The 19,460-nt window shown below is 43.0% G+C and overlaps 1 protein-coding gene across 2 annotated transcripts; it reads right to left on the reverse strand.

Moving 5' to 3' along the window:
- Positions 1-1,712: 1,712 nt before the first annotated feature.
- Slc17a4 (solute carrier family 17 member 4) lies at positions 1,713-12,211 on the reverse strand. 2 transcript variants are annotated; one of them, XM_031359107.1, is made up of 11 exons: positions 12,130-12,211; positions 9,521-9,720; positions 8,359-8,592; positions 8,186-8,273; positions 7,653-7,739; positions 6,293-6,411; positions 6,012-6,173; positions 4,982-5,114; positions 4,747-4,894; positions 3,360-3,450; positions 1,713-1,847 (listed from the first exon to the last, which is right to left on the reverse strand). In XM_031359107.1, the coding sequence occupies exons 1-11, from the start codon at positions 12,209-12,211 to the stop codon at positions 1,713-1,715; spliced, it is 1,479 nt and encodes a 492-aa protein (XP_031214967.1). The 2 variants fall into 2 exon arrangements, with proteins under 2 accessions (XP_031214967.1, XP_031214966.1); XM_031359106.1 differs by having other exon boundaries at positions 9,515-9,720.
- Between the last annotated feature and the right edge of the window lie 7,249 nt (positions 12,212-19,460).

Raw genomic sequence — 19,460 nt, forward strand, 5'->3', positions numbered from 1 at the left:
TTTGTGGTCTTCATTGGTATATTACAATCATTGTGTAAGCATACCAATTGTTCTAACAGCAAACCAAACCAAAATGCAACTGTTGCCGTGGACATTGTCCATGCTCTCGTAAAGTATTAATGTAGCCAGCTTTGCTTGTCTCTTACTACTCCCCTAACACCATGCAATGGACCACCATTCCCCCGGATTGCACTGGAACCCCCTAACCAACTTCCTTATGCAGTGTGACCACTGAAAATCAGAACCTGATTATATCTCTTTCCATTAAAATACCTCCACTGATTTCCCTGGGTCCACAATGCCCTGTGTGTTCTTGACCTCAATACTTCTATAACCTCTCTTAGTTCTCTCTGTTCTTACTCACCTTGACTTTTCTTTCCTGCCACCAAACCTTTTCATATGCTGTAGATCTTCCCAGAGGGTCTTCCTAGAACCTTCCTAGCATCAGTCTTCTACATGAAGTGACCTTCAGATACCAGCTCAATTGATGCTGTGTAATTGATGGTGACCACCCTTAAATTAGAGCATGACACTTCCTTATTTTAGTAAGGTGTGCCCCTCCTTATTTCATATTCCACAGTATCACTATGCACCCCCTTGTGGTACTTTTTTTAAAGTCACATATCCTCCTGTGTGATAGCTGTTCATGATTGTGATGTTTACCATGTCTCCATACATGCTAATGTATTCATTAATATTCATTTAGTATTTGAGCTTTTCTGTTCTCTTTTGTTGTTCCTGTGTCACCCATGTGAATTCTTAATGAAAAGAGACATTGGAAATGAAGTGAAGCAAGCACAGGTCTCACATACATTTTAGGAGACATTTTACATCAAATGAGGCCCAGTGAACAATGGCTGAGCTCGTAAGCATCAGAGAAGCAGGCAAAGGGCATCCATGATGAGATTGATGCTGCAAAGCACTACCTGAGGCGATTAGAGATACACAAGGCAATTCTACTCACTAAGACTAAGATAGAAGGGATCTGCACAGATCTACATACAGATGAGGGACCCAGGTTAAAGTGGTCAGAAAGAAGGAAGCTGTAGAGGGAAGAGTAGACTCCAGAGAGTGCCTGGGTGGTGTTCATATTACAGAAGTGGTTTTGATCCAAAGCCAAGATCCACATACAGAAAGCTGTCTGGAACGGCTGAATTCTACTACTCCTCTTGTACTAGCTGGAGAAAGTCCATTCCTTTTTGCATGATGGATTAATTCTTGGTTGCTCTTCATCCTGGCTGTTTTCAGTTGGACATCCTACATATACCAAGAGAGCCACAGTGACTCTTTAACCCCCTCACTTGGCATGAGTGACCTCCTGCCGCAGACAGGCTGTCAGTGCTCTTTGCTGACAGCTTACGGAGTTCATGGTACCATTCTCCTGTGGTTCCAACTCATCACTGATGTACTTCTGACTTCCTCTTTAGCTTTGGTGGCAAACGGTCCTCCAGTCCCTGATGCTTTTACCATGGCAACAGGGGGGAAGTATGGAGAATTTGTAGACCCTCAGACATACCTGTGATTTCAGGAGCACACAGTTATAAATAACCAGTCTTTTCTTCCCTTTGTGAAACCTCCAGGCATGGGGGAAAAAATACCTTTAGTATTGCATAGCCAGGGTCTCTTAACTGAAATGAAGCCTCTTCCAGTTGGACAGCTCTAGCTGTCCAGCGGGTACAAAAGCAGGCCTTTGTACGCATCACTAACTTTGCTCAGAGATGGGTGAATGTCGGTTCCTTAGCCCAGTCCTGTACCTCGGCTCGGCCGAAGATGAGGTAGAAGATCAGTCCTACTACATCAACAGCAGCTGCAAGTAAGAAGACATTTCTCCAGCCAAACTCTGAGTCCTGGAGGCAGGAAGCTACCTGTTAGTCATGGTGGCTTACGTCTTGTCCCCCAGTTCAGAACAGTTGTGCTTCTATGCCTTGGTGCTCCTTCTTCTAACTCAGCTCAGCCTTCACGGCTCCCATCTTGCTCCTGGAATAGACTGTTGCATGCCCCACACCAGGCCCACATACCCCCTCTTCCCTCTGCTAAAGGCACTTCCCATCACTTGAATCACTTTCTCACTTTTTTTTTCTACTACTTACTTAATGTCACCTATTCAAAGATTCTTCTTTGACCATACACTAAAATAATCAGCCATGTTTCCCACTCTCTTGGAATAATACGTCTATAATTCATGTTAGTTTTCTGCCAATTTTTTTTTTGTCAATATAGATTTCATGGGGTACGGCTGGGAGACTTTTATAGGTTTGTTTGTTAAAACAATTGGCTTAGTACATGCTAATATTTAATAGTTTGTTGAATGAATGAATGAATGATCATTCAGTCAAGTGGCAAGAGAAATAGGTCTATATGAGAATTGCCTTGTAACCAATCCCTAATAGTGTGCTTTCAGAGACTAGAAAGGAGTGGAAGCTTTGAAAGCAAGAAGGAACTAGATGTTATTAAAACAAAAATCCTTTCTTTGTTAATCTCCTGTCTTTTCCTTGAGTTACTGACACATAGTCATTGGTAAGCTAAAAATGAGATTTTCATAACTATCACAGACCTCCTTTCCCATGTGAAATTTATATCTATATAATGCTTAGGCAATGCTTAAATTATCTGGTTTAATTATTTGTTTATTTTTACCTTCTCTTTTTTCAGGGATTTGTTTGTGAGGCAGACTCTGACAATGTGACCAAACTGGCCTCACAAGTGCTGGGATTCTGTGCATGCACCACCTTGCCTTGTGTATTGTAACTATGTCAAAGTGATTGCTCCTTCCCAGATGGAAGGCTTCAGACTGGAAAAGCAGCATCCCAGCGCCAGGCTCCCCAGAGCCTCTGCTCTGAGCAAATGGTTCATGTGTGGCAGAATGAACACTTGAGAACATTGGTGTAAAGCACAGGGAGCATTTTCACTCTGCTATTCATTAAACAGTTTGCACATCAGTTTCCAAAGTCTTGTTAGCTTCCTGGATAGAAAGGCTACTCCATCCTTGTTTGCCCAGAGCATTCAGGATATTAGCACTGAAAACCTTGTCCCCTCAGTTTGAGGTAAACCGTGACAGATGATCAAATGATATTGAAGGAGAAATGCCATGATTACTGAGAACTCTGGATTTTAACATGAGATGTTCATCTTGTATAAATTCACAAACCATAAACTTGCTACACTGAGTGTTCTCTCATACACAACATGCATGGAATATGAAATCCCCCTACATTAAGTTAAGCTGGGAATGAAGGTATGTTGGGGGCTCCAGACTCATGAGCTTTGAGGTTTTTTTTCTCACTGAGCCTTAGACTGGCTTCTACTAACCACCACCATCAGTTACTTTTATTAATATCCCTTACAATGCTCAGCCTTACCTGACTGATGAAAAATCCAGCAACGGTAGGAGCTATGCCTCCAGCCAGGTAAGAAAAGACTTGCAATAGTCCTTTGAGAAAGCCAGCATACCTGGGAAGTGGGTAGTCACATGTGAGCATCTTGCTTGCCCTGTCATATCTCTATGCTTGCCTCTTGGGATTCTTAGGGTAGTGTATATTAAACCCCAACAAAAAATGCTATCATTATATCCTTATAATCCTGTGCTGCAGGCTCAGCCTTTCAGGGGCTAGCCTACGCTAATATGTCAACCTCTTGGTTCTTACTATTGAGCCCTGTCTTGTAGCTTTGTTTAGGGAAGCAAAGGTCTCCTTCTTATTAATTAATTAATGGTCTTCATGTGACAAGATGTTTACTCTCTGAGGCCAGCCTATTTCCCATATGTTTTAGTGGCCCATTGTGTGAAGATGAAATATGTAAATATGTCCTGTTGCATGAGTTAGACTCTGGGAGTTTTATGGTCTCAGTTCTTTCTGCTGTGACTTGCACCAGACATAATGATTTTTTTCCTCTGGTAATGTTTCTTTTTCCTTTATTTATTTTGTGTGTGTGTGTGTGTGTGTGTGTGTGTCCACACATGTGCCAGTATACATGCACATGGAAGCCAGAAGACAATTTTGGGTGTCATTCTTCTGGTGTCATTCACATTTCTTTTAGAATTAGTGTCTTTCACTAGCCTGGAAATTGCCCAGTAGGTTAGACAAGCTGCAAGCAAACCACAGGGCTCTCTGCCTATTGCTATCTTCACAGCACTGATATCACAAGCACACACCACTACACCTGGCTTATCTTATGTTATCATCTTGTAATGTAGGTTCTAAGGATGTAACTCAAGTGCACATGCTTACCCAGCAGGCATTTACTGACTGAGACATCCCTCCCAATCCTGTTTTCCCTTCATTTAAGCCTCACGTAGGTTTCCATGATGGGATCTCTTGAGACCTTTCAGTGGCCAACCCAATGGGCCTGCTGCATTCCTTGGCAGAGACTGAAAATGTGGCGTGTGAAGTATTTGCATGGCCACAGACTACTCTTGTTCGTAGGCTTCCATGATGGTATCTCTTGAGACCTTTCAGTGGTCAACCCAATGGGCCTGCTGCATTCCTTGGCAGAGACTGACATGTGGCGTGTGAAGTATTTGCATGGCCACAGACTACTCTTGTTTCAGCTAGAATCGGCTCCATTCACAATGGCTGACTAGCCCAGGGTCCCTTCCAGGACTTATGGAGATGTTCAGCACTGATGTTATTATCCCCTGTTACCTGATACATACACTACACTATACCTTTGCATCCAAACAAGGGTGGGTAGATAGTGTTCCTGGACCTGAACTGAGTTTCTATGGGGAAGAGGCAAAAGGGTCCTTACCGTGGAGCTATATCTAAGAAGTTAATGAGGGCCCCTGAATCACAGAGGCTGGCAAAGACAGAAGATAGTACCAAGAAGGCCATTGTGGAGCTACGGCTGGATCTGACCCAAGGCAGGGGCACGAGGATCCCAGATGAGACAAGAACCCCTGCAGCAGAACAAGAGGCATAAAGCAAGAGGCATAAAGAAGTGGCTCCCAAGCTCCCACAACCATGGTACCCAGTCGGGCCCTTACCTACAGCAGTGAAGAGCTTCCTGATAGTTACAAGTTGGAGGATTTTCCTGGAGAGGAGAAAATCTGCCAGTAGACCCCCAAGGATAATGCAGACACAGCCAAACATGAATGGCAGGGCCGACAGGATTCCACTCTGGAGATTGGAGACAGGTGCCCTCAGCACTTCCCCATCTTGGACCTGACTGATCCTGGATGGATGGTCCATGTCTGCGGTTTTGCGTTATCTAACATATCACTTTTGATGTAAATTAAATCTTTGTTACTACAATTTTAATTTAAATTTACTTCTGGACAGAAAATATGCACATAATCATGGTCTTAATTTTTTTTTTTTTTTGACAGAACCTTCCACTGTGTAGCCCTAGCTGACTCGGGATTCACTATATAGAGGAGGTTGGCTCAAACTCACATGTCATATCTTACGATCTCTGACTCCTGAGTACTGGGACTAAAGGCATGTACCATCATACCTGGCTTCATTAATTTCTAATTAAAGAAAGTGACAAATGCTCTTTTCACATATAAAGATCACTTATAAATAGTTATTTTAAACATTATGAGCTATGCTTTGTGGTTCATACCTATAATCCCCACAGTGGGGGAGGGGGAGGTAAGAAGACCTGTATTTCGAGGCTATCTTTAGCTACATGTGAATCTAAGCAAGCCTAGGCTACTTAGTGAAACCCTATCTTAGATAAAAAAAAAATCAAGAAAAGAGAAATCTAATAACACCTTTGCAACCGAATTTATTAAACTTTTTAAAATTTTTATGCTGCCAATAGAGCATCTTGTTATAAATATTGATTTCATTAACTATAAACTTTTACATAAGACTTTTAAAAGTTTGATGTAAGGACCTGATTTGGAACCATATCTCTGGCCAAGTGCCAAGTGGACCACACTAAGGTCAATGTGAACCCAAGTTATCTGCATTTCTTATGAGGGCTCCTGGCCTAATCCCTCATCCTGAGGGCCTGAATGAGATCAGATAGAGAAATGCCATAGCTAGGTCAACTTTCTTTGTACTCACATCTCGGAGGTTTGCTTGAAGTACAGAGCTGATATATGTGGGCGTATATGCCATTACCGTGGATAACAGCCAGTATTCGCAGAAATAAGAAACTACAATGGCCCAAAGTGGGAGAGATTTCACCATGGCCTTAATGGGAAGAGACCAGCCCAGCGAGCAATCCTAAAGGAAAAACCATGGGATTATCTCCTCCATCACAAGACAGAAGCTCCCCTGCCACACTTGGCCGGCCTCGGAGACTCCCAGGGATAGGGAACTGACAAGGAAATTCCTCAGTGTACCTCTTGAGCCAATGAGCACACGATGTATCTCTTCTCACCGGTGCTGATAAAGGGATGATTCTGCGGTTCATCATATACAAGAGGAAACCAGAGCAGGCAACAGGCACAGCCAATTCCACCTAGGATAGAAGGTCCAGTCAGCGCTAGGTCCAGTCAATTGGCGTTTTTCTTTCAGTTTGATGATTCCTATGGCTGACAGAAGGACCAGTGCTGATACCTTGCTCCCACTCCCAATTGCACCCTTGAATGGCCCTGTCATAAGTGGAAGGTACTTCCTCAGCTCTTAAGTTTGATCTCGCTCATACAAGATCATGAGCCCTAGGGCAGCTGCCATAGAGTGTCCCCAGGTGTTCAACAAGACTTCAGGAAGGATAACAGCTGCTTCAGACCACTGAGTTTACAGAGGCTTTGAAACACACACACACACACACACACACACACACACACACTGTTACACTGAGGATGCTCACACTGTTACACTGAGGATACACACATGGCTTTACACTTTGGTGTGCTTCCCCTTCATGACTAAGCACCAGCCTGCACTCCTCGGGCTGCTTGTACTGCAACATTCTCATCTTCATTGGAACCCTTTCCTGCCTTTATTTTATCTTTCTTGTTTTATGTGCAATTGATTCCCTAGGCCATTTCTACACATAGTATAAAATTAATCATCATCAAACAAAATTTATCTAATACATCCCTTAATATAGTGTTGGAGAACTCAACATCACCAGTACTGAGTGGCAATGCAGCTCATTAAACTTGACTATCATCCCTCAGGTGTCATCTACCTGGTCTTTGGACATGGCACAGTCCAAAGGAGGGTGGACTGGCTGGCAACAAGTGCGGGGTCCTGCCTGTCTCTGCCTCCCCAGTGCTAAGATTACAGATGCTAAGATTACACCTTGATACCAAAATGTTATACTTGGGTTCTGAGAATCAGACTTGGCTCCCTGTGCCTACATGGTAATCACTTTACCAAGTGAGCCATATCTCTAGCTCAGAAAGGCATATGTGGAAGTCCTTAAAGTCATAAGGTTCCTCAGGTATTTGTCTGGACCACTAAAATTTGTTAGTTTCTTTTTACAGGTTTGTTTTGTATATGGGTGTTTTGTCTGCATATGTGTATGTGCACTTTTAGAGTACTTAGCAAGAACTCTTAAGTGCTAAGCCATCTTTCCAACTCCAAGAATACTAAAATTTAAATGCTCTTTTGTAAATCAGCAAGATTTACACCTTGACTAATTTTGGACATTGCCAATTTTACATAAATGCTATTATTAGAATATCAATAACCAGAGACACATTCATCTGTCATAGAGAAACATTTTGAGATTTTAGAAAAGAACAAACTCACCAAAGATGTAGAATATATAAGGCCATCCTAGAGCCTGACAAAGAAGACCACCAGCAATAAGGACAAGGAAGGTCCCAAGCATTGACCCTGAGCAAAAGATACAAGGGCACTATCAGTAAGGGAGCTGGTCTTGGGAATCAATACACTTCCTACAGAGTTGAGTGACAGTGACTGAGGGTCTGGCTTAGATACAGACTGCCACAATTCAGACCCTGTCCCCTCACTCAAGGACTGTATGATCTCAGACACTTATCAATCTACTTGTGTATTGGATTCTCTACACTGTGTACTTACTCCTTAAATGATTTATAAGGTTCCTGCGAGGCTAAAAGAAACTAATATAAATTTTAGGTTTACAAGTATTTTTAGTGCATTATTAACAAGTTGTTCTGATCACAAAAGATCATCTAGTTCTTAAAAGCAAGGGTTATGAAGTGAGGAGTAACTAGCATACAGGCTTCCATTCTCACCACAGGCCATTGCTGAGTATCCTCTAGGACAGTGCATATGAATGAGATTAACATCCCAGTTACCTGATGCAGCGATGGTGATGAGTTGGCTCCTTTCCAGTGGGGGAGCCCACTTGGCCCACATTGAGTACTGACCTGTTAATACCATAACCTGGGGAAATTTTCCATTCTTAGCAATATCAGATCATTCTAGAACATAGGTTTATGCCAGTTATACGTGGTAAAGATCTTGATACCTGAGCCATGCCTTGGATGATCCGAAGGACAATGAGCAAAGCTACTCCAGCATCAGCTGCCAGTGGGATGAAGAGAGTCAGGACTGAAGAAATCAACAAGCCCAAACCAACCACATACTTGGCTCCAAATACTCCAGCCACATAGCCAGTGGGGATTGGAGCTAAGAAGGATCCGTAGTTGAGGGAGCTGAGGAGGATTCCCTGGATCTCAGGTGTCCAGTCGTAAACAGGGGCCTAGGAGACAAAGGGGTTCTCACTGTTGGGATACACAGGTGACGTGTTTCATTTCATTTTGGTTTTGAGACAGGTTCTCATCAGCTCAGGATGACCTTGATCTCTTAGTCCTTCTGCTCCTACCTCCAGAGTCCTGAGATTGTAGCTGTGCCTCACACCTGGCTCACCTGTTGACAATTCACAGTTCAACACAAAATTCACTTGGGAAACAAAACGCAAGTTAAAGTTCATTTTAACCTCTCATCGATTCTTCTAATCCACCAGTTTCATAAGAAAAGAAAAAACAACCTAAGGATATGAATATCATATTCTTTCTTATCACCCTGACTCAAGTAACTGACCAATTAAAATAAAGGAGCCTATGCTGGGTGTGGTGATATATGCATGGAATCCCAGCACTCAGGAGCCTGAAGCAGGAGGATAAGGAATTTGAAGACAGAGAAAATCTCTGTCTGAGAAGGGCAAAGCGTGCGCGAGCGCACATACACACTCACATGCATATGCACACACATATGTCATATACATGTACACATAGGGTCTATATGAATTGCACCTTATATATTATAGATAGATACATATATAATGTGCATATTATATATAGATAGATACAAATGGAAGGAAAAGCTCATAAAGAAAGAAACATAGCTGATATATTGAGCGTTATGTGAAAGAGAAAGAAGACATAATCTGTGAAGCTGGTTTTGTGGTTCTATAAGGTTTTGCATCCTTATAGAAGAAGAATTTAATTTTACTGAATGATTAACCACGCTTCATTCTGAACTAGCCATGGTTTCACTCACTGAGCAGAGAGAGATGAACATTTCCTCAGATATGCAGCTAGATTCTCAGGCTAAAAGAATTTCATGTGGTCATAAGATGGCCCTTGAATCAAAGAAATAGTTCAGAATCTCACGAAATAGACCACTACCTTAGATTCCTGTAGTGTTTCATTCCAGAAGTCTTGGGAGTCAGTGAGAGGTCTTTCTGTGGAAGCATTGAGCTGGTTGGATGCTACTGTGGTGTTCACCATTGCTGTTATGGCAATGCTTAAGTTCATTTGTTGGGTATAAATAGAGAAATTACAGAGATGCAAGATGAAGGCCAGACCATGCCGCAGTGAGCAAAAGCCTAAAAGGAGAAGGAATAAAACTTATATGGTCAGCCTTCTTTCTTTCTATACTGTCTAAGACTGGAAGAGGCAGAAGACCGGTGGCTCTTGAATCTCAGAATTATAGGGAGGCCAGACACTGTCCTATGGGAGGCTCCATTCTCCCAAGAGGGAATGCTACCTCCCTTGGAAGCAGAGCCTTGAAGAATGTACGGAGAGCCAGCCTCAGAGATGGGGCCTGGGGGCTCTGGGATGAGCATCTAGAGCAGGAACAGGTTTAGGACGAGAACTGTCAGGAAGCTGTGATTGCTTGTGTGCACATGCATGTGTGCATGAGCGTGTGCATGCATGTGTGCTGGAGCACTCAGGAGGGCGTGAAATGACTCAGTGTCATTTATAACTAGCAATAGGATATTTAACGTGTTCGCAGTTTGAGTGACAGGCTAGTGTTAGGTTGAAGATGTGTATCATCTTCATTTTAACACTGTAATCTAGGCTTGCGCAAAGCTTGCCCATGTTCCAGTCACTTAAGTGTGACCACAACTAAGCAGGCAGAGAAATCCTGAGGTAACATGTGGTCACCATGTTCAAACTATGAGTTTACAGCTTCCCAGCTTCATCCAGGAAGCAGTGAGACTGTGTGGATATGCATTTGTTAAATTCAAAAATTAACAGATACCACCTTTGGTCTAAGTCTAGGACCACTTAACTTTGAAAAGTCTCCTTCCTCCATATGAAAAAAAATGTACAGTAGCATTTTGGTCATTGTTCTTTTTACATCATACTCCATTAAACAGGATGACCAGGCTGTCTTCTCCATGTTTCACCCATAGATCAAGTCTTTTCTCTGCCCCAACATGAAACTGAACTCATTAGTTGAGTCCCGTGTAAGTTTTATCAAGTGGTTTGTGTTGCTTATGTAACTAAATTAATTTTACTATCACTCTTTCTGTCTGTCTGTTTGTCTGTCTGTTGAGACAGGGTTTCATTACATAGCCCAGGCTGTCTTCAAACTCAAGATCCTACAACTTCAGCCTTCCAAGTGTTGGGGCTACTGGTGCGACCGTACTCAGTGCCTATCATTTTCATGCTTCTTCCCCTGAGGCTTTGATAGAGGATAGACAGACAGGCATATAATACATACACACGTATGCACGGATCATGGGGAAAGACCACTCACTTTACTGTTTGCAGCATTGATATCATCCTTTTATTTTGTCCAGCAGCATAGTGAAGGGAGTGCTTCTGCTAGATCAGAAGTCACTGGAAAACAATCCTTTTATGTTGCTTCTTGTGCATGTGACGTGCACATCAACTACATTACACTATCCTGCTCCTATGTTAGTGCTCATGGGTTTTCTCGGATGTCTTTTAACCTTAGAATCGGTCACCTGCATCTCCATCCCAGATGCTCTACTAAAGGCAAGTTTCAACAGTGTCCATGGCTTCTACACTTAACACAGGTTGTACAAGAGCCTGCCTACAGGTGCTGTGAGGAGAGCTGAAGGGTTCCTGTGAACTCCTTATGATGGTGCTTGCTAACACTTGACTCTCCTTGCATCCTTGGAACAGTCTTCTCTTAGTCACAGGCTGTTTCTAATGACAAAACACTTTAGCTAGAATTTTATTCAGCATATGTAATTGAGATGAATTCGTAGTCCATGTACATGATGGCCATGTACATGTACATCAGGGCCTCCAAAACTCGTGATGTCACATGGGCAGGCCTCACAGACCTGTTGCCAGGGCAACAGCCACCATATTCCCAGAATCCACTGGGCTCACCTCCCGCCACGTCAGAACCCATATATATATATGGGGAACACTCCTCCCTCACCCTCTCACTCTCCCTCCTCTCTTTCCACTACTGCCCCCTCTCTCCCTCTCAATTAAATCTCTTACACCTGGAACTGTTTGGGCCTAGTGTGTGGTATGTTCTGACTCGAGCCGCCTTTCTAACACATCACATGAGATTATTCTGTCCTTGCGAGCTTTGTGGGGGGAAAGTTGTACATTTTCCATCTTGACAGTGACTTGAAATGATTTAGGTAATCACAACCTAGACAGAAAGCCAAAGGCCAGGCTCAGTTTCCTGACTAGAATCTCCTGTAAGGCTCTTTAGGGTTTGTTAGACATTTGTTTTTTATGGATGAATTGTTTTGGTTTTTGCTTAATTTTTTTTTTTTTTGGAGTTGTTTTGGGTTTTTTGTTTTCAATTCCCAATAATGGCCACATGATTCTTATCTGTTCTCTGTGCCCTCATGATTACCTGTGAGGAATGAAATCATTAAAAGTAAAACTGCTTCATCACTATTTGGCACTGTTGGCTCTCAGCAGCAGTGAGAAAAATGCTATCCATCAAGGAAAGGGGATCTGGGGTGATGTGTCTCCTATTTTTCTCATAATCAGAGTTCCATGTGTGACTTTACCTTTCTTGAAGGATTGTTCTTGGGTCATGTTGTCATTGGGAATGTCTCCCTCTCTCGCCTTAAGGTCTGCTCCAGTAGACATTTTGGCTTTCTTCTCCTAAGGTCCAGCATCTACTTACTGAAATAAAAGCATGTAAGAGCAAACATAGACAGAAAAGCATCCTGTATTTTATATAATATAGTCTCCATCCTTGGCTCTTTTAGTAACAAAATATGAGGCCTTGGGAAAGATATAGTTATCCCAAGTCTTAATAGCTGTATCATTGAAATGAGAGAATCTAGTCTGGAATACCTAGATCAATTATGCATTTCTTTCTATGTCTCTGTGTTCTCTGTTTTAGACTGGTACTTGTAACAGCTGGGCATGAAAATTTAACCACTTACTTGAAATTTTATCTGAAAGATTCCAACAGGTTAAATTTTCTGGGATGATAGAAAATGTCCCCTAAAAACACTTAGACTGGGTAAAATATAGCAGACAATTGTCCATTTTGGCAATTGCTCTAAAGCTAGAGAGAGCTACCTCTGTGGATGCAATGAAAAGTTAGAGTCATACACTAACTCTTCTGTGATGTGGGGATGGGGCATAGAGGCAGGGTCTGCTTCAGTGGTGCAGGGGTGTGGCCCACTGACTCTGAAGGATGAAAGCTGGTCTGTGCCAGGAATGAGATCATGAGGAAGACCCTAACACACAGCCAGAAGCCCTAGGGCCCCCAGACTTGAAGAATCTCCACTCACTGTAACATGTGACCCTGTCTACACTATTTACAACCTCCAGTTTAGAAATAGGAACTCTGAAAATTCCTGGAGATCTAGGGCTTTGACTTTGCACTATCCTTAGATTGAGGATTGAGAACTCTAGCTCCTCTAGTGAAAAATCAAGGATTGTAAGATAGGTTCTTTGGTTAGACACAGATCACAGCAAATTACTACAGGTGAAAGTCAACTTGATATGAGCTTGAAGTTCAAAACAATGAACATCCAGAGAAGCCCATCTAAGCCACATCCTCAACTTAATGCACAGATGCGAAGTATCTCAGATACACTAGACTCATAGACATCATACAAACATGCTTAAAGTGATTAAAGACTGCCTAGAGATAGTTTTGTGGTTAAATCCTTACAACAGGCCTAGTTTGTGTTTCAGAGTGCTGGAAAAGTCTATGCACACCAACAGATGAGGAAAGTGACCATCGACCTTACCCAGTTGTAAACTCTTCACGCTGCAAATAATTACTGGCCAACCAAAACATTCTGTATTAATTAATTTTCTATTGTTGTGCTAATACAACATGACTGGGGCACCGTATAGAGAAAAAAAATGTTTATTTGAGCTTGCAATTCTAGGTGATTAGAATCCACAGTGGCGAAGCAAAGGCAGGGACAGGAAGCTGAGGGGTCACATCTTGACCTACAAGCACCAGGCAGACAGTGCAAATGGGAAGTGGAACATGGCCTTGAAACCTCAAAGCTTGCCCTCAGTAACATACTTTCTCCAGCAAGGTTACACCTCTAAACCTACCCTGTAGGGAGCAGAGGAAGCCGGCAATGAATGAAGTCCTAAATGAGTGTTGATGGTTGTCATGGATCAGCCAAGACAAGGGTCAAGGGCTTAGACCCATGGGAAGTTGGCAAAGCCTTTCCCCAGTAGAGGAGACTTGAAATTGGGAAAGTTTTCTTCAATCCAAGTACATGTTTATAAATGATTGATCAAATGTTTACAGAAAACTAGCAACTGCACTTCCCCCTGGATGTTTGTAACCTGAGACTGCTCTCCTCCTACAAAGACCTCTTAAAAAGACTTGGTAGCTCCCCACCACCCCCCTACCCCTCATCCCCCCAGCCCTGGTGCTGTAAACATGACCAGGTTCTGGGCTGTAAAAGAAGAAGCTGCAGTCACCCTACTGATACCCATCATTACCTGACCATTAGTTTCTTGGAAGATGTGCCTATCACTTTTTCATTCCCTCAGTGCCCTTAGTCAGAGTTGCAGAACCAAGTCACATGGGGCATATCACCCTCCAACAGTGCCACCAACTGGAGATCAAGTATCCGAATGCCTGAGAGCATGGGATCTTCTCATTCAAATCATGCATGCTCACTAGAACAACAGTGACATAAACATCATGGGTATGACCAATCACTTTGTGTGTGTGTATTTAAGACAAAATTCATACCCCATAAGACAAAATTCATACTGGCACCATTATCCAGCCAAGAACTACACAGGTCATATGCCCTTGAATGGACACATTACTAAACCAACTCCTAATGGCCCAATACACCCATAAATTAATAAATTTTTCAACTTTAATCAAAGAAGCTCCTATTTGTAGTAAAACATAGATACACAATTGATCAAGGTGTGGAGAATAAGAGACTGTCAAATTCGAGGGTCTAAAGGGGTTCTATACCTTTATAGAACCCCTTTGTGTTTCTATATAACACAAAGTCCCACCCCTCGCTGAGAAACAATTGTCAATTGATAGCTGCTGGGAAAGGGAGAAAGAGGACACAACGCGAGTGTAGAGAAGTGGGGAGTGGATCTGAGAGAAGTGGATCTGAGGAGGGCTGTCTATGCTATGTGCACACTGCACAAAATTCTCAAAGAACTCACTTTTTAAAAAATGAAAGAATTAAGTTGTTAGGTGAAAAGCAACTTGTAGAAAAGTAAACATTAAAAAAGACAAACTCACACAAAGACACACTTTACTTATTTTATGTCTACATAAGTGAGCTAAAAGTTATGAAAGAAAAATTAAGATCCATTAATCTAATAGGTCTTGCCATCTCTTGAAGGAGAGAAAGATATATAAAAATGACTGCACAGGAATGTTGCTTCATCAATACTGTCTAATCAATGTTTGTCAAATATTGCTGTGGCTAGAAATAAATTTATAGGGTCTCAGTGGTTAAAAGCACTTGCTGCTCTTTCAGAATAGAACCTGAGTTCCAGGAGGCTCACAACCACCTGTTAATCCAGCATCAAAGTATCTGACATCCTCTTCTGACTTCACACATACAAACACACACACACACCATTAACATGAATGAATAAAATTTAAAGCAATAGTAACAAAAATCTGTATTCACCTCAAAAAACTGAATACAAAGTATAGGTGTAGGAATTGTTCATTCTGGTGACACCCTCATGTGTATAAGTGTATGCATGCTTGCAGGCCTCTCTATGTGTGTTACAGATCTCTTATTTGCAGTTTGAAGATACTGAGAAGAAAAGAGTCCATGTTGAACCAGGCCTGAACTTGGAAGCAACTATCTCAGAGGTCTAAGAAGAAGGAGGCTCCTGAACAAAACTCTGGGACACAAAGCAGCTGAGATAGACACGCACGCAGGAGGAATAATCCACCCAGACATTAAGAAAGAGGAAGAGAGGCAGGGCCAACTCATACTGGCTGCCTGCAAGGGGGCATGTATAGAGCTACATGTGTGCCCCGTAGAGTTTGTTAGGGGTGAGTGGTGGAGGCAGAAAGGCAGAGAGACAGAGAGAAGGGAATTGGTAAGTTCATGTGTCTTTGAATCAGAGGGCGCAAGCGTTAGCTGCAGGTATGCCTTACAGACAGGGAAAGTACCCACTGAAAGCTTTTGATGTCTTCAAAGTAGCAGGTGCAAAAAGTGCTGGGTCCAAGACCTACACATTCCATGTCAAGCAGATGTGGATGGCTTGAGAGAAATCAAAGTCACAAGATGCTCAACAGCAGAGGAAAGAATGAAAAGACATGAGTTAGCCATTTGGGGAAAGATCACTGAAGTCCTCAGCAGGATATTCACAAGATGCAACACGGACGATCCACCCAGCTAAAAAGATACTGCCTGCCTCACATCAGCCTCTACTGCTGGAGCCCAGCCCTGGGAGAATTAGAAGCTTCAGTTAGGGTGAGAGGAGAGGGGAGTGGCTGACAAAGAGAGGGAACAAGGACCGCCCCAACAGTCCCTGCCCTCCAGGGTCCAGCCTGGGATTGGGAGAAGCTTTACTTTTTAGATAAAGTTTTGGCTCTTTGTGCTCTCCATTGTATTAGTATCATTATCTCCCTGTGACTTATGAGACTAGGATGACTTGGCCATCTTACCACCTGAGAATGAGCACAGAAGTGGAGAGGCCAAGCAGATATAAAGGGAAGTACGGTGGACAGAGCTTCTAGTGAAACAAAGCCATTCTTCTCTGTAGGGAATATGAAAGGTGTTCATATTAAAGATGTGCAGCATGGGTCAGGTTGGTGTTTCACTGTCTGTGCAAATGATTCCTAACCATCCAGGTGTGTTGCTACCAAAGCTGCAAATGAACAGACAGATACAGACAAGATTCCAGCTTACACAATCTGCAAGCCTGCATGCCAACCCGAATCAGAATTCAGAAATAAACTGACAAACAACTTAAATCCAAACCATCACTGGCTGGCAGAATCAAGTGGGTCAAGCCTGAGATTCTGCTGGGAAACCTAAAACCATTTGCTGACTCTTGTTCACACCTTAGGGAGACTGGCTGAGCAGAAGAGTCTCCCGCTCACGGAACTGAAGACGGGATTCAGGGCACCTTTTTCTTTATAACTTTACAGATCCTCCCGGTGATGCAATGCCTCAGAGTTCACCAACCTTTGGCTCACTCGCTGACCCAGTAAACACACGCGCAATAAATGGAATGCTTGCTTCTGCAGCTTTCTCCAGCATGACTGAAGGTTTGCTCTCACTAGTGGCCCTGTACCTATTTAAACAGAAGAACTGATCATGGATTCTCTTGAGTTTGTGAGGTAACTGGAGTTTGTCAGTTAGAGGAAGAGGGTCCAGCAAGGAAGGGCAAGAGACAGCATGCAGGACACATACTCCGATGGGTCACAGGGTACAATATGATAAGAAAAAAAGCAAGAATGGCCTAGCTGGGCAGGAAGCAGAAGAGTACAGATGAGAATGACTAAGGGGCTCATGCTGACGGAGATGACATATGCTTTGCCTAGTCTAGTCACCCAGTCTGCTTGTACCCCGTGGCTGTCTTTGAGCTGAGAGGGAAGACCTCTCACAGAAACACAACAGCAAAAGAAAAAAGCACTCCGAACCACTGCATAAAGCCATACAGGGTTTTATTTGCTTTGGTCCCCCATTCTCCCATGAAGATTCCACATTTACTGTGTTTTGGTTAATTTGATCTTTGAAGCCCGCTAAAAATATTCTTTAAGATATCAGGGTTTTTTTTGTTTTGTTTTGTTTTTTGCCTCAGTCTATTTGGTTAGTGCTATTTCTTCAAATTAGTATATCGCACAAAAGCAAGTTAAATGCATGAGTGCTCTTTGTGCTTTTCCAGCCTCAGTAACCCCTAGAGACGCAAGCCCTGAGTTTACAATCGCTGTGCCTTCCTAGTTGCTTCAGATAGTATGCTCTCTCCTTTCCCCCTCCCCCCTTTCCCTGTCCCCACCCACCCACCTCTGGCTTTTTGTCTCCCTCCCTCCCTCTTGTTCTGGAGTTCCTGCAGACCTCATTTGTTTTAGGAAAAGGCAGCATGGTGTCTCACTTTTCAGAACCATCTCCCAAAATAAACCCAGTCTTGTGCACCACCTATAATCTCGACAGGAAAAGGTCCGTTCCCACACCATCAAAACCAGAGAAAGAACTTGAAAGCAAACCTGAGAAAGGAAGGCGGAGAGCTGGCTCCTGGCTGAGATCCTATTAGTTTCCCAGCTTTCTGCAGCTGTCTAACCCTTAGGAGTAAATTATTACTCAGGGCCTTTAGCCTGCATCTTACCAAATGGAGTCTTTTATTGGCTCAACCATTTAATTTTTAACTTTGTTTTATTACTTAATTGATGACCTGACCAAATTCATTCAATCTTCCTCATACTTTAAGATCATCTGAAGTCACATACATCTTCCCTGATTCTCTGTGGGTCCTGATACTCTTGCTTGCCTCATTTTTAAATTTTACACTTTATGTGATTAGTTATGTGTTAGAGTGTGTAAGTGTTCACCTGTTGAGGTCAAAGGACAACTTTCAAGACTGGGTTCTTCCCTTCCACCGTGTTGGTCTCAAGGTTATAATTCAAGTTGTTGAGCATAATGGCACATATCTTTCCCTGACAAGCTATCAGGTCAACCCTCTGAACAGCTGGCATCGATGTTCAGCTGGCATCCTCATTGTCTATGGTCTTAGAGGTACTACAGTCTTCATCTATAGGGTTACATCTTGCCTCTTACGTGGCTGTTTTCCACCATGTTTAATAGAACTAATCTTATACGGAGAGAAACTATAGACCTACTGACCTCATAGAAGTCAGATACTTATAGCTTAACATATCCTCAGGCCAGAGGCCTACTACTCTAGAATTAATCTAGTGGTCTCAGCATTTGGTCCCCAGCTTCCAACAGCAGTGGACACAACGGAGCCAGCAACATCTACTAGGGTTGCAGCTCTTGTACAGGCATCAGATCCTCAGGACCTATGATGATAGATGTTGCACTGTTTAGGATCCTGAGCTATTGACAGACTCTTTTACAGCTAATAGACCCATTGTATCTGAGACCCTTTGGTAGGTCTCTGCAACTCTTCCAATGATCTCATTTTCCTGTCTTCAGCTCTTCATGGCTTTCATAGTCTCTGCCCTACCATCACTGCTACTTTTGCGGCCTCCACTGTAACCAGTGCTGCTGATTGATCCACAATTGCAACTGTCACCCTCAAATCCCCTGTCCCCTCACCCTTTCTTCCTGTTACCAATTCATCCTGCTCTAAAATGATAAAGATCAAGCACAGGTGAGAATAGGTCACCTGAGAAAAGTTCTACCTTAGGCTGGGGCCTCGTGTGGCAACATCAGGATGTTGTCTCCCAGCAGAGTGACAATGTAAACCAGATAGTCTGTTAATATAGCCAGAACAAGGTACAGCAAGGAATCTGCCCTGTCCTTCAAACATTGGTTCTTTCAAATGAACTACACCTGTATCCTCCAGAGGGGCCTCTGCAAGTGGAGGATTGCAGGCACCAACCATAGATCTCTTTGTGGTCAGCAGGGGAAGCACTCCCCCTCTGGCTAGTGAGAGGGAGGCTTCTGACACAGCCTGGGAAGTGTTAGGGCTGTGTCTGAGCAGCTGGCAGCTCTGGCTGATGTATTACCTTCTCAAGTAGCAGGGCTGGCATGAAGGGAGGGTTTCTGGCTGTGGGGTGGACAGTCCTTCTACCAAGGCAACCAAAAGAATCTAAAAATTCTTCATTAGGAAATCAAGTGGGCCTCAATACCTTAGCTTATTTAAAAGACGTGCTTCAGGCTGGTGAGATGGCTCAGCGGGTAAGAGCACTGACTGCTCTTCTGAAGGTCCTGAGTTCGGATCC

The sequence above is a fragment of the Mastomys coucha genome, unplaced genomic scaffold, assembly GCF_008632895.1.
Source record: "Mastomys coucha isolate ucsf_1 unplaced genomic scaffold, UCSF_Mcou_1 pScaffold7, whole genome shotgun sequence".
Taxonomy (NCBI): Eukaryota; Metazoa; Chordata; class Mammalia; order Rodentia; family Muridae; genus Mastomys; species Mastomys coucha.